General features: G+C 49.5%; 1 protein-coding gene across 5 annotated transcripts in view; it reads right to left on the bottom strand.

Moving 5' to 3' along the window:
• The window catches only part of ANKRD17 (ankyrin repeat domain 17), a 220266-nt gene that overhangs the window by 41727 nt on the left and 163039 nt on the right, over positions 1 to 15500 (bottom strand). For all 5 annotated transcript variants that reach the window (XM_075351211.1, XM_075351215.1, XM_075351226.1 and 2 more), the window contains 5 exons: positions 6303 to 6414; positions 5988 to 6133; positions 3878 to 4020; positions 1758 to 1971; positions 67 to 242 (listed from right to left, as the gene is read on the bottom strand). In XM_075351211.1, coding sequence (XP_075207326.1) covers positions 67 to 242; positions 1758 to 1971; positions 3878 to 4020; positions 5988 to 6133; positions 6303 to 6414 — 791 coding nt within the window. The remainder of the gene's footprint in view (positions 1 to 66; positions 243 to 1757; positions 1972 to 3877; positions 4021 to 5987; positions 6134 to 6302; positions 6415 to 15500) is intronic.

Genomic DNA, 15500 nt, shown 5'->3' with positions numbered 1-15500 from the left:
TGTATACCAAATTGTTTTGTAGTTGTAGAAAACACTGTATACAGTAGTATTGGTTTCTGTATATACCTGCTAATTAGGAGCTCACAAAACTTGTAATGGCCCTTGTCTGCAGCAATGGTTAAAGCTGTATCCCTGGATGATGGCACAGGGGGGGCATTAACATCTGCACCCTTGTCCAGAAGAACCCGTCCTACTTCTGCATAGCCACCAGATGCAGCTTCCATTAAAGGCGTTAGGCCGGTCTGTAAGAGAAATTGGTAGTGATTGACAGTGGTCAGTGAATTTCATACTCAATCATCTAATATTGCAACCAGCGCTGCTCCTACAGATTGAGTGGAGTGTTTCTGAAGATCATGGATTAAGTTACATTTTTAATAGTAATAAAACACGACAGTTAAAAAACAGCTCTTTAGTGGAGCACCTAACCAACTTTGTTGTTGACATTCTAGGACTAGAACATGTTTTCAGTAAAAATAGTGAAACATCCCAGGGTATCTACACAGGGTATAGACACCTTTTAATAGTCCCTGTGGCCATTAAGCAGCTTAGTATGCTCAGTAACTACTAATCTGGCAGGGGTGGAAGCCGTACAACATTGCAGAAGACTTGTCAAGGACACGGCGACAAATCCACTACTGTGGAACTGAGATTAGACAGTGTTTGCTAATAAATTGTATAATGGCACGTTTGTAGGGCAGTTACATGTATAATCTACTGCTCCCTGTGAGCAGCCGCGGAACTATGAGAAGCCGCCTCACCCCCCCCCCCAAAAAAAAAAAAAAAAATTCAGCCCATAATGTCAAACTTAAAAACTTGGACAAGGTTGTGGGCCAACCTCCATACAGAATGGGGCCCCACATAGCCCTCCACACAGAATAATGGGCCCCACATAGCCCTCCATACAGAATAATGGGCCCCAACATAGCACTCCATGCAGAATAATGGGCCCCACATAGCCCTCCATACAGCATAATGGGCCCCAACATAGCCCTCCATACAGAATAAGGGGCCCCACATAGCCCTCCATACAGAATAATGGGCCGGACATAGCCCTCCATACAGAATAAGGGGCCCCACATAGCCCTCCATACAGAATAAGGGGCCCCACATAGCCCTCCATACAGAATAATGGGCCCCACATAGCCCTCCATACAGAATAATGGGCCCCACATAGCCCTCCATACAGAATAATGGGCCCCACATAGCCCTCCATACAGAATAATGGGCCCCACATAGCCCTCCATACAGAATAATGGGCCCCACATAGCCCTCCATACAGAATAATGGGCCCCACATAGCCCTCCATACAGAATAATGGGCCCCACATAGCCCTCCATACAGAATAATGGGCCCCACATAGCCCTCCATACAGAATAATGGGCCCCACATAGCCCTCCATACAGAATAATGGGCCCCACATAGCCCTCCATACAGAATAATGGGCCCCACATAGCCCTCCATACAGAATAATGGGCCCCACATAGCCCTCCATACAGAATAATGGGCCCCACATAGCACTCCATACAGAATAATGGGCACCACATAGCACTCCATACAGAATAAGGGGCTCCTGGTATCGAGGGCAAAATAAAATGAGCCTGCTGGTCAGAGTTTGACATACAGTATGTACTCTAGGATGATCGCCTGAAACAATGACAAACCTATTTGTGCAATGTATCGTAGGCAGGCCAGACATTTATTGAAGCAGTATTTGTAGAAAGGTCACCCCAGTGGTCCGCATGCCCCGATCCATTTACCTTAGCCCGATGCTCCACATTAGCCTTCCGGTCGAGCAGCAGGCTGACCACTTCAGTCCTTCCTTGGAAGCAGGCCAGGGTAAGTGCTGTGTTTCGATTGGTTTCTATCTGTGCGTTGATGTCCGATCCCATATCCAAGAGCAGCTTAACAGCAGCAGTGTGCCCATTCATGGCTGCCAACATCAATGGAGATATTCCCAATTTGCTACCAGTTCTGGGGAAGACAGGGCACACGTGACTTCTCGCTTATTAGGAAGCCCAAACAATGAGAAAGTGACCCCAATTCTAAATTTACATTCTGGCTTCCATTATTGCGACAGTTATGTTATTCTAACACTGGCCTATTTTGGTCAGCTTAAATTTAACCTCTTCGTGGAAGGCCAAAGTTATCAAAATCTCTGAAGTGTCACTTTATGTGGCAATAACCCTGCAATGTTTTGGAAAGAGGGGGGGGGGGGGTTCCGAGACATTTTTTATGATAATGGTAAATTTAGGTCAATATTTTTATAAATAAATGCAAGACCTATTCGAACCATTTTTAATCCAGATGGTCACTTATATCTCAGGTCAGTTTTAAAGGGCTTTACCCAAGAACAAAGTTCATGTTAATCAATAGATCTTGGAATAATAAGTTCCACAATTGGATTGGTTTAAAAAAAAAATATTCCTGTGCTGAGATATTCTTATAAATGTGTCTACTGTGTAATGGCCGTGTCTGACCATACAGTCACATCGTTTGATCATACCACATCTCCTGGGCTGGAAAGGAAGCAAGAGAGTATAAAGACATTACAGCACGGTATCCCAGCTGATTCCTTTTGTGAGGTAAAAAACATTTCCCTGCTTGTTAAAAAAAAAAAAGAAAAAAAAAAATGTTTTACCTCAGAAAGAATGATTTGCAATCCCATTCTGTAAGGTCTGTATATTTTTACTTATTAATTAATCCTCTGCCCAGCAGATGTGTTATGATCAGACCAAGTCCCTATACGGTCAGACACGGCCATTACACAGTTGGGACACACAAGATTCTCAGCACAGGAACAATTTATTAAAAAAAAAAAAAAAAAAAAAAAAAAAAAAAAAAAAAAAAAAAAAAACCCATCCAATTGTGGAACTTAGTATTCCAAGATCTATTTATTAAAATGAACTTTGTTAGTGGGAAAAACCCCTTAGAGTCGTACTGGTGGTCACTAAGGGGTTAAGGCTGCTTTCACACATCCGGTTTGTGCTGAGCGGCACAATCCGGCTCAAAAACCTATGCAACGGATGGGCGAAAAAAACTGATCCGTTGCATAAGTTTTTCCCATGCGGCCCGTCCGGTTTTTGAAGGATGCGGCTTTATACTGAGCATGCGCAGTACAAAAAAAAAAAACTCATCCGGATGCGTTTTTTGCCGCAGGACGCCGCATCCGGCGTCCATAGGCTTGCATTATGAATCGCAACGCATCACGCCAGATCTAGCGCGATGCTGTTTTTTTGCCGCACAAAAAAAACGTGCCAGGCAACGTTCCATCCGGCCGCTGCATGGGCTAAATATGCCGCATCCGGCAAAAAACGGACGCAAGACAAGGTCATGCGGCACAATACGGCGCTAATGCAAGTCTATGCGGAAAAAACGCAACCAGCAGCAAAAAAAAAAAAACAAACAAAAAATGTTGCGTTTTTTCTGCAGAACGCCGTATTGTGCCGCACGGCAAAAACTGGATGTGTGAAAGCAGCCTAAGTCACTCCAACCTGCCAATATTGGCTCATCTGACAGATTATACCCGGGAAAGTGGAATTCAAAGCATTCATGTGTATGGGGCAGACGGGAGAGGTAGACGGCAGCTTTAGATGCAAAACAGCGCATGCCATGCTGAATTGTGTAGTATAAGGCATGAACATAGATTTTTTTTTAAAAAAAAAAATTATTTGTAATAATGTAATACATGAAATATTCTGAACGTCACTTAAGAAAATGTAAGATGAATGTCACTCCACATATAACCAGTAGAATGAAAGCATTCTTTAGAGGAGCATAAAGAACATATGTCAGGGGTTACAATAGATACACACTGTGTATTGGATGGGAAAGTCTATTCTGATTTCACCACCAAACTTAGACAAAATAAAGCACATACCTGGAGTTGATTTCTGCACCGGCATTCAATAAAATTTTGATGATGTTGACGTAACCACCGGAAGCAGCCAAGCTTAGAGGGGTATAGTCGGAAACGTTTCTATGCTCTTTATTCGCTCCGCGAGCCAACAGCAGCTCAACCACCTAATCATCAATACAGTAAGTCCACAGATCAATCATCCAGCTACACTAGTTTAGTGCATTCATGCACTGGTTAATGAACAAAAATAATATTTTCTGATCTTTTTCTATTTTTTGGTCTCATGGCAAGTTTCAATAAAAGTCCTGAAGGAAACTGGCTTTGTTATAAATGGCCATTCAAGCCAGGGTAACACCGGGGCAGGAGGGCTGTGTACAAACTGGCACAGGGCACAGCTAGTTGCCTATTTAGACTGAGGGCACATGGGAATTTGTGTGAATGCTCGCAGCACAGCGGGAGATGAGTGTCTTGCGAGTGTGGTCCGATCATGCGCTCAGACTACAGTTGCGGAGCGGAGGGCCGGATTTATCTCCCTCTGTCATCTGCTGCCGGCTGATGCAAGAATCGCACTGCTCTCGCGTTACACCGGTGTAATGCGAGTGCAATGCAATGTTTCTCTCGCCCCATAGACTTGAATGGGTGTGAGTGGAACAGGATCTCATTTTACTTGCAGCATGCTGCGACTGTTTTCTCAGTCCGTTTAAGGCTGAGAAAAAAAAATTGCTCATGGGAGCTGCCCCATAGAGTAATATTGGTCCTAGTGGAATATGATATTTTTATCGCATTCCACTCGCACTGTTTTTTTCGCCGTATGTCCTAGGCCCTACAGCAGTATACAAGTGGTCATGGGGCTCATGATCTGCCAAAACTAGTGCTCACACAAGAAAAAAGACATATCTTCAATCTTTGATTCATGTGTAATTGCCTTGGCACATATAAAGCCAAAGTTCAGCATAAATCACATAGTAAACAGACTGCAGTAGTAGCAAAGTGAACAAACCTAGTATGTGCAAACACCAAGATTTTTATTTTTGCTAATTTGAGCATCAAGGCTACACTAAAAGGCGCATGGTGTAGCCCTAGATGGATTTTATACTTAGGCTACTTTCACACTTGCGTTGAACGGTATCCGTTGCATTGCGTTGTGTAACGGATGCAACGGATGTGTTGCATATAGGTGACACAACGGATGCAACGGATGCTGCAAAACAACGCAATTCGTTTTGATTTTTTTTTTTTTTTTTTTCCCGGTTTTACCAGCGGCAGACTATAGTGAACGATCAGCTGATCGTTCCCTGCAGCCGGCCGCTGGGTGATCAGCTGATTGCTCCCAGTAGCCGGCCGCCGGGTGATCAGCTGATCGCTCCCGCCCGCCGGGTGATCAGCTGATCGCTCCCGGCTGCCGGGTGATCAGCTGATCGCTCCCTGCAGCCGGCTGCCGGGTGATCAGCTGATCGCTCCCGGCCGCCGGGTGATCAGCTGATCGCTCCCTGCAGCCGGCCGCCGGGTGATCAGCTGATCGCTGTCACTTGCCGGCGCCCGGGCATGCCGGCGGGCGGGCGCTCAGCTGAGCGCTGTGACTTGCCGGCGGCCGGGCATGCTGGTGGCCGGTCATTCAGCTGAGCGCTGTCGCTTGCCGACGGCCGGGCGCTCAGCTGAACGTTCGGCCACCGCGAGCCAAAATAAAGTTTGATTTAAAAAAAAAAAAAAAAAAAAAAAAAAAAAAAAAAGAGCATGCGCAGTGAAATCCAGAGGATTCCGCTGCTCAAAATAACGTTACATGCTGCGTTCCTCCCGCTGGGCGGAAGCAACGGAGCGTCGCCCAGCGGAAGCAACGCAGCTCCTTTTGGTACAATCCGTCAACCATACAAGTCTATGGGAAACAGCGGAATCCGTTAACGGATTCCGCTGTTTCCCAAAAGGGCGGATTGTAACGGAAGGAAAATAACGCAAGTGTGAAAGTACCCTTAGTGGGCAAAAATTAAAGAAAATTACAGAACACAAGTTGCGCCTCAAATCTTTCCTGTTCTTTAGAAATGTATATGCATGTGTAAAAAAGCTAGAGAACAGCAATTAAAAAAAAGGACAAACGCCACAGGCCATTATCAAACCGATCAGAAACGAATGATACCTCTTGTCTACCACCAGAGCAGGCCAATGATAATGGGGTGTCTTTGGTCCTTTCAGACTGAGCTTCTATGTCAGCACCATTGTCCAGCAAAATTTCAACCACACCAACATGACCAGCAGTTGCTGCCAAGATAAGGGGTGTAAAACCTTAAAAAGGAAAAAAAAATTACTGATTAAAACACAGGCAGTATACAGAATTTACTAGATAACATTCCCAACCCCTTTGTAAACAAACAGAAAAAGATAGAGAATTTGGCAATAGATCCATCATACACAACCAAGCTACAGACCATAAACCTGTTCTCCAGAACATTACCTTTCTTATCTCGGTGTTCAATGTTGGCTCCTCTTTCCAGCAGAGTCTGCACCAACTCTTCATGGCCACCAGCACAAGCAAGGGTTAAAGCGGTATCATGGTTACTTTCAGTCTAATAGAAGAGAGAACCATTTCAGTACAGGTACAGAGCCTTACAGATCACAGATAATAGACAGATCCTGCACAGATAATGAATAGGGAAACCAAAACAAAAAGAATCACTGTCCCACCACACTGGGGGCTGCACGATCTATGCACCCCGATTTCTGTAGAACACAAAGTACCTTCATCAGACTGTTCACATCACGTCTGACTGAAGGCTCTGAGATATCCCGCTATAGCCACATATTGTGACATACTAATCAAGCCACTAGAGGTACAGTCACACTAAGCGACGCTCCAGCGATCCCACCAGCAACCCGACCTGGCAGGGATCGCTGGAGCGTCGCTACATGGGTTGCGGGTGAGCTGTCACACAGGCAGATCTCACCAGCAACCAGTGACCAGCCCCCAGCGACGCGTGGAAGCCATGCTGCGCTTGGTAACTAAGGTAACTATTGGGTAACCAACCCGATATTTACCTTTGTTACCAGCACACTCCGCTTAGCGCTGGCTCCGTGCACTCCTAGCCAGAGTACACATTGGGTTAATTACCCGATGTGTAGTCTGGCTATGTGTGCAGGGAGCAGGGAGCCGGCACTGACAGCTAAGAGTGGCGGACGCTAGTAACGAAGGTAAATATCGGGTAACCAAGGAAAGGGCTTCTTGGTTACCCGATGTTTACCGTGGTTACCAGCGTCCGCAGAAGCCGGCTCCCTGCTCACTGCACATTCAGATCGTTGCTCTCTCGGAGTCAAAAACAGCGTTGTGTGCTTCACAGCGGGAGAGCAACAACTAAAAAATAGCCCAGGACATTCAGCAACAACCAACAACCTCACAGCAGGGGCCAGGTTGTTGCTGGATGTCACACACAGCAATATCACTAGCAACAAAAGTGCCTCAGCAGCGATGTTGCTAGCGATGTTGCTTAGTGTGACGTGGCCTTAGGAACTATGAAGCCCCGAGTCATCATTTGCAAAGTTTTTCAGTCACCCTGTGTGTGTTGTTTTGGTGCCAAATCACCAAAAGTGGTGCACGTCATGCATGAATTTTGCAGTCAAAGAAGGGAATTTTGTTTACTTACCGTAAATTCCTTTTCTTCTAGCTCCTATTGGGAGACCCAGACAATTGGGTGTATAGCTTCTGCCTCCGGAGGCCACACAAAGTATTACACTTTAAAAAGTGTAACCCCTCCCCTCTGCCTATACACCCCCCCGTGCATCACGGGCTCCTCAGTTTTGGTGCAAAACCAGGAAGGAGGAAACTTATAAATTGGTCTAAGGTAAATACAATCCGAAGGATGTTCGGAGAACTGAAAACCATGAACCAAGAACAATTCAACATGAACAACATGTGTACACAAAAGAACAACAGCCCGAAGGGAACAGGGGCGGGTGCTGGGTCTCCCAATAGGAGCTAGAAGAAAAGGAATTTACGGTAAGTAAACAAAATTCCCTTCTTTGTCGCTCCATTGGGAGACCCAGACAATTGGGACGTCCAAAAGCAGTCCCTGGGTGGGTAAAAGAATACCTCGGTAAAAGAGCCGTAAAACGGCCCCTTCCTACAGGTGGGCAACCGCCGCCTGAAGGACTCGCCTACCTAGGCTGGCATCTGCCGAAGCGTAGGTATGCACCTGATAGTGTTTCGTGAAAGTGTGCAGACTCGACCAGGTAGCCGCCTGACACACCTGCTGAGCCGTAGCCTGGTGCCGCAATGCCCAGGACGCACCCACGGCTCTGGTAGAATGGGCTTTCAGCCCTGAAGGAACCGGAAGCCCAGAAGAACGGTAGGCTTCAAGAATTGGTTCCTTGATCCACCGAGCCAAGGTTGACTTGGAAGCCTGCGACCCTTTACGCTGGCCAGCGACAAGAACAAAGAGCGCGTCCGAGCGGCGCCGTACGAGAAATGTAGAGTCTGAGTGCTCTCACAAGATCTAACAAGTGCAAATCCTTTTCACATTGGTGAACTGGATGAGGGCAAAAAGAAGGTAAGGAGATATCCTGATTGAGATGAAAAGGGGATACCACCTTAGGGAGAAATTCCGGAACCGGACGCAGAACCACCTTGTCCTGGTGAAACACCAGGAAGGGGGCTCTGCATGACAGTGCAGCTAGCTCAGACACTCTCCGAAGTGATATGACTGCCACTAGGAAGACCACCTTCTGCGAAAGGCGTGAAAGAGAAATATCCCTCATTGGCTCGAAAGGTGGTTTCTGAAGGGCCGTTAGCACCCTGTTCAGATCCCAGGGTTCTAGCGGACGCTTGTAAGGAGGGACTATGTGGCAAACCCCCTGCAGGAACGTGCGTACCTGCGGAAGCCTGGCTAGACGCTTTTGAAAAAACACAGAGAGCGCCGAGACTTGTCCCTTAAGAGAGCCGAGAGACAAACCCTTTTCCATTCCGGATTGAAGGAAGGATAGAAAAGTGGGCAAGGCAAATGGCCAGGGAGTAAAACCCTGATCAGAGCACCAGGATAAGAAGATCCTCCACGTCCTGTGGTAGATCTTGGCGGACGTTGGTTTCCTGGCCTGTCTCATAGTGGCAATGACCTCTTGAGATAACCCTGAAGACGCTAGGATCCAGGACTCAATGGCCACACAGTCAGGTTGAGGGCCGCAGAATTCAGATGGAAAAATGGCCCTTGAGACAGCAAGTCTGGTCGGTCTGGTAGTGCCCACGGTTGACCCACCGTGAGATGCCACAGATCCGGGTACCACGACCTCCTCGGCCAGTCTGGGGCGATGAGGATGGCGCGGCGGCAGTCGGACCTGATCTTGCGTAACACTCTGGGCAGCAGTGACAGAGGAGGAAATACATAAGGCAGTCGAAACTGCGACCAATCCTGAACTAATGCGTCTGCCGCCAGAGCTCTGATCTTGAGACCGTGCCATGAATGCCGGGACCTTGTTGTTGTGCCGGGACGCCATTAGGTCGACGTCCGGCATCCCCCAGCGGCAACAGATCTCTTGAAACACGTCCGGGTGAAGAGACCATTCCCCTGCGTCCATGCCCTGGCGACTGAGAAAGTCTGCTTCCCAGTTTTCTACGCCCGGGATGTGAACTGCGGAGATGGTGGAGGCTGTGGCTTCCACCCACAGCAGAATCCGCCGAACTTCCTGGAAGGCTTGCCGACTGCGTGTGCCGCCTTGGTGGTTGATGTATGCCACCGCCGTGGCGTTGTCCGACTGAATTCGGATCTGCCTGCCTTCCAGCCACGGCTGGAACGCTTTTAGGGCTAGATACACTGCCCTTATCTCCAGAACATTGATCTGAAGGGAGGACTCTGGCTGAGTCCAGGTACCCTGAGCCCTGTGGTGGAGGAACACCGCTCCCCACCCTGACAGACTCGCGTCCGTCGTGACCACAGCCCAGGATGGGGGCAGGAATGATTTCCCCTTCGACAAAGAAGTGGGAAGAAGCCACCACTGAAGGGAGGCCTTGGCTGCCCGAGAAAGGGAGACGTTCCTGTCGAGGGACGTCGACTTCCTGTCCCATTTGCGGAGAATGTCCCATTGAAGTGGACGCAGATGAAACTGCGCAAATGGAACTGCCTCCATTGCTGCCACCATCTTCCCTAGGAAGTGCATGAGGCGCCTCAAGGGGTGCGACTGGGCTCGAAGGAGAGATTGCACCCCTGTCCGTAGTGAACGCTGTTTGTCCAGCGGAAGTTTCACTATCGCTGAGAGAGTATAAAACTCCATCCCGAGATATGTCAGCGATTGGGTCGGTGTCAATTTTGACTTTGGGAAATTGATGATCCACCCGAATCTCTGGAGAGTCTCCAGAGCAATGTTCAGGCTGTGTTGGCATGCCACTTGAGAGGGTGCCTTGACAAGCAGATCGTCTAAGTAAGGGATCACCGAGTGTCCCTGAGAGTGTAGGACTGCTACCACTGTTGCCATGACCTTGGTGAAGACCCGTGGGGCTGTCGCCAGGCCGAAAGGCAGTGCCACAAACTGAAGGTGTTCGTCCCCGATGGCGAAACGCAGGAAGCGCTGATGCTCTGGTGCAATCGGCACGTGGAGATAAGCATCCCTGATGTCGATTGATGCTAGGAAGTCTCCTTGGGACATCGAGGCGATGACGGAGCGGAGAGATTCCATCCGGAACCGCCTGGTTTTCACGTGTCTGTTGAGCAGTTTGAGGTCCAGAACGGGACGGAAAGATCCGTCCTTTTTTGGCACCACAAACAAGTTGGAGTAAAAACCGTGGCCCTATTGCTGAAGGGGGACAGGGATCACCACTCCTTCTGCCTTCAGAGTGCTCACCGCCTGAAGAAGAGCATCGGCTCGCTCGGGGGGGCGGAGATGTTCTGAAGAAACGAGTCGGAGGACGAGAGCTGAACTCTATCCTGTAACCGTGAGACAGAATGTCTCTCACCCATCGGTCTTGGACATGTGGCAACCAGGCGTCGCAAAAGCGGGAGAGCCTGCCACCGACCGAGGATGCGGTTTGGGGAGGCCGAAAGTCATGAGGAGGCCGCCTTGGTAGCGGTTCCTCCGGCGGCCTTTTAAGGACGTGACTTAGACCGCCATGAATCAGAGTTCCTCTGACCCTTCTGTGGCCTGTTGGACGAGGAGAATTGAGACCTGGCTGAGGGCCGAAAGGACCGAAACCTCGATTGTACCTTCCATTGTTGAGGTCTGTTTGGTTTGGACTGAGGTAAGGACGAGTCCTTTCCCTTGGATTGTTTAATGATTTCATCCAATTGCTCGCCAAACAGGCGGTCGCCAGAAAATGGCAAACCGGTTAAGAACTTTTTGGAAGCAGAGTCTGCCTTCCATTCACGTAGCCACATGGCCCTGCGGACTGCCACTGAATTGGCGGAAGCTACCGCCGTACGGCTCGCAGAGTCCAGGACAGCATTCATGGCGTAGGATGCAAACGCCGACGCCTGAGAGGTTAAGGACACAACCTGCGGAGTAGAGGCACGTGTGACTGCATTAATCTCAGACTGACAAGCTGAGATAGCTTGGAGTGCCCATACGGCTGCGAATGCCGGAGCAAAGGACGCGCCTATAGCTTCATAGATGGATTTCATCAGGAGCTCTATCTGCCTGTCAGTGGCATCCTTGAGTGATGAGCCATCTGCCACCGCAACTATGGATCTAGCCGCCAGTCTAGAGACTGGAGGATCCACCTTGGGACACTGAGCCCAACCCTTGACTACGTCAGGGGGGAAGGGATAACGTGTGTCATTAAGGCGCTTAGTAAAGCGCTTATCCGGAAAAGCTCGGTGTTTCTGGACTGTATCTCTGAAGTTGGAGTGATCAAGAAACGCACTCCGTGTACGTTTGGGAAACCTAAATTGGAATTTCTCCTGCTGAGAAGCTGACTCCTCAATCGGAGGAGCTGGAGGAGAAAGTTCTAACACCTGATTGATTGACGCTATAAGGTCGTTTACTATGGCGTCCCCTTCAGGTGTATCAAGGTTGAGAGCGGCGTCAGGATCAGAGCCCTGATCTGCCACCTCCGCTTCATCCTCCAGAGAGTCCTCATGCTGAGACCCTGAGCAGTGTGATGAAGTCGAGGGAAGTTCCCAGCGAGCCCGCTTAGCCGGTCTGGGACTGCGGTCCGTGTCGGAGTCCTCACCGTGGGACCTATGAGTCGCCCCAGGAGCACTTTGCTGCGCCGACCGAGGGGGGTCTGAGAGCAATGATTCAACAGTGCCCGGGGCCTGTGTTACCAGTCTGGACTGCAAAGCTTCTAGTGTCTTAGCAGACCATCTATCCATAGACTCAGAAAGTTTGTCAGCGAATACTGCAAACTCTGTCCCTGTCACCTGGACAGTGGCAGCAGGTGGTTCCACCTGGGCCGAGGGTCCCACCGGTGGCTGAGGCTCCGGCTGAGTGAGTGTCACAGGGGCCGAGCATTGCACACAATGAGGGTAGGTGGAACCTGCAGGTAGCATAGCCGCACATGAGGTACAGGTTGCAAAATAGGCCTGTGCCTTGGCACCCTTGCTTTTTGCGGACGACATGCTGTTGTCTCCTCTTAGAGCAATCAGTGAGGGTATATAGCCAAAAGCAAATAGTGCGGCCGTACAGAGTAAATGTATACAATATAAGCATATAAATATACACTTCGGCACCCAGGGGGGCCAGCACCTAGTAACAGGTGCGGCTTACCGACCGCCCTCAGCGGTTGTGTGACCACCAGATTCCCTGCCTGGGCCTCCCAGAGCTGTGGAGCTCGGTGTTGTCTCCCCTCTGAAGTTCTCCAGCGTCAGAAGTGCTGATAGGAATGGCTGCCAGCGTTCTGAGAGGAGGAGGGAGCCGTGGGCGTGCCTCAGAAAGTGCGGGAATCTGGTGCCCCACGGTGCTCAGTGAGGGGGGAGGAGGATACTAAGTATGCTCCAGCCCTCAGCGCTGACGTCCAGTGCAGCGTCCCGCCCTTACCCCTGACTGGCAGGCCCGGGGGCGGGAGTATGCGGTACTAGGACGCAAAAGCCGGGGACTAAAGTTATAAGCGCGGCCGGCAAACAAGTGCGGTCAGCGCGGTAGTCCCGGCGCACAAACACACCCAGCAGCTGCTGCAGCGTCCATTACACAGGCGCTCTATGCGCCGTCCCCAAGGGGACACAGAGTACCTCAGAGGAGCAGGGCCTGTCCCTGATGATACCCGGTCTCCTGTCCAGCAGATTCCCCCAGGGGCTGCGGAGGGAGCACGGTCCCAGTGCATGGTGACCGGTTAGGATCCCACTTCATCCAGAGCCCCTAAGGGATGGGGAAGGAAAACAGCATGTGGCTCCAGCCTTTGTACCCGCAATGGGTACCTCAACCTTAACAGCACCGCCGACCAGAGTGGGGTGAGAAGGGAGCATGCCGGGGGCCCTGTTATGGGCCCTCTTTTCTTCCATCCGATATAGTCAGCAGCTGCTGCTGACTAAATTGTGGAGCTTGCGTGCATGTGTGTCTCCTTCAACACAAAGCATAAAAACTGAGGAGCCCGTGATGCACGGGGGGGTGTATAGGCAGAGGGGAGGGGTTTACACTTTTAAGTGTAATACTTTGTGTGGCCTCCGGAGGCAGAAGCTATACACCCAATTGTCTGGGTCTCCCAATGGAGCGACAAAGAAAGTTACAAAAATTGTGCCACAATTTTGAAATTGTAACTTTTTAAAAAGTTGTAAATATAAAAACGGACTTCAAAAAAGGTGCAAATAGAAAAACAAAATCAGTGCAAACAAAAAGGAAATCAATACATGATAAAAACTGCAAACGCAATGAGGAATCAGGGCCATAGACCGATAGATTGAATATTTTTTATAAATATTCTACACACACATACATGTATACATACACACACACACACACACACATTATATATACATTTTATAATACATATATACACACACACATATACATACACACATACATACACACACACACACACCCACACACATTAAGAAGGGAATTTTGTTTACTTACCGTAAATTCCTTTTCTTCTAGCTCTAATTGGGAGACCCAGACAATTGGGTGTATAGCTACTGCCTCCGGAGGCCACACAAAGTATTACACTTAAAAGTGTAAGGCCCCTCCCCTTCTGCCTATACACCCCCCGTGGGATCACGGGCTCCTCAGTTTTAGTGCAAAAGCAAGAAGGAGGAAAGCCAATAAACTGGTTTAAGCAAATTCAATCCGAAGGAATATCTGAGAACTGAAACCATTCAACATGAACAACATGTGTACACAAAAAAACAGGGGCGGGTGCTGGGTCTCCCAATTAGAGCTAGAAGAAAAGGAATTTACGGTAAGTAAACAAAATTCCCTTCTTCTTTGTCGCTCTATTGGGAGACCCAGACAATTGGGATGTCCAAAAGCAATCCCTGGGTGGGTAAAATAATACCTCGTGATAGGGCCGTAAAACGGCCCTTTCCTACATGGGGGCAATCACCGCCTGAAGGACTCGTCTACCTATGCTGGCGTCCGCCGAAGCGTAGGTATGCACCTGATAATGCTTGGTAAAAGTGTGCAGACTCGACCAGGTAGCCGCCTGGCACACCTGCTGAGCCGTAGCCTGGTGCCGTAATGCCCAGGACGCACCCACGGCTCTGGTAGAATGGGCCTTCAGCCCTGAGGGAACCGGAAGCCCAGCAGAACGGTAGGCTTCAAGAATTGGTTCCTTGATCCACCGAGCCAGGGTGGATTTGGAAGCTTGCAACCCTTTACGCTGACCAGCGACAAGGACAAAGAGTGCATCCGAGCGGCGCAGGGGCGCCGTGCGGGAAATGTAGATTCTGAGTGCTCTCACCAGATCCAACAAATGCAAATCCCTTTCACATTGATGAACTGGATGAGGACACAAAGAAGGTAAGGAGATATCCTGATTGAGATGAAAGGTGGATACCACCTTAGGGAGAAACTCCGGAATCGGGCGCAGAACCACCTTGTCCTGGTGAAACACCAGGAAGGGAGATTTGCATGACAGCGCTGCTAGCTCGGACACTCTCCGAAGAGACGTGACCGCTACTAGAAAGGCCACTTTCTGTGAAAGACGAGAAAGGGAAACATCCCTCATAGGCTCGAAAGGCGGCTTCTGGAGAGCAATTAGAACCCTGTTCAGATCCCAGGGCTCTAACGGCCGCTTGTAAGGAGGGACGATATGACAAACCCCTTGCAGGAACGTGCGTACCTGTGGGAGTCTGGCCAGGCGCTTCTGAAAAAATACAGATAGCGCAGAGACTTGTCCTTTAAGGGAGCCGAGCGACAAACCTTTTTCCAACCCGGATTGCAGGAAGGAAAGAAAAGTAGGCAAATGGCCAGGGAGAAACTTCCTGAGCAGAGCACCAAGCTAAGAATATCTTCCACGTCCTGTGGTAGATCTTGGCAGAGGTTGGTTTCCTAGCCTGTCTCATGGTGGCAATGACCTCTTGAGATAATCCTGAAGACGCTAGGATCCAGGACTCAATGGCCACACAGTCAGGTTCAGGGCCGCAGAATTCAGATGGAAAAAACGGCCCTTGAGACAGCAAGTCTGGCCGGTCTGGTAGTGCCCACGGTTGTCCTACCGTGAGATGCCACAGATCCGGGAGCCACGACCTCCTTGGCCAGTCTGGAGCGACGAGGATGGCGCGGCGGCAATCGGACCTGATCTTGC

This window comes from Anomaloglossus baeobatrachus, chromosome 1 (assembly GCF_048569485.1).
Source record: "Anomaloglossus baeobatrachus isolate aAnoBae1 chromosome 1, aAnoBae1.hap1, whole genome shotgun sequence".
Lineage (NCBI taxonomy): Eukaryota > Metazoa > Chordata > Amphibia > Anura > Aromobatidae > Anomaloglossus > Anomaloglossus baeobatrachus.
This window is presented reverse-complemented; position numbering and strand designations above follow the sequence as displayed.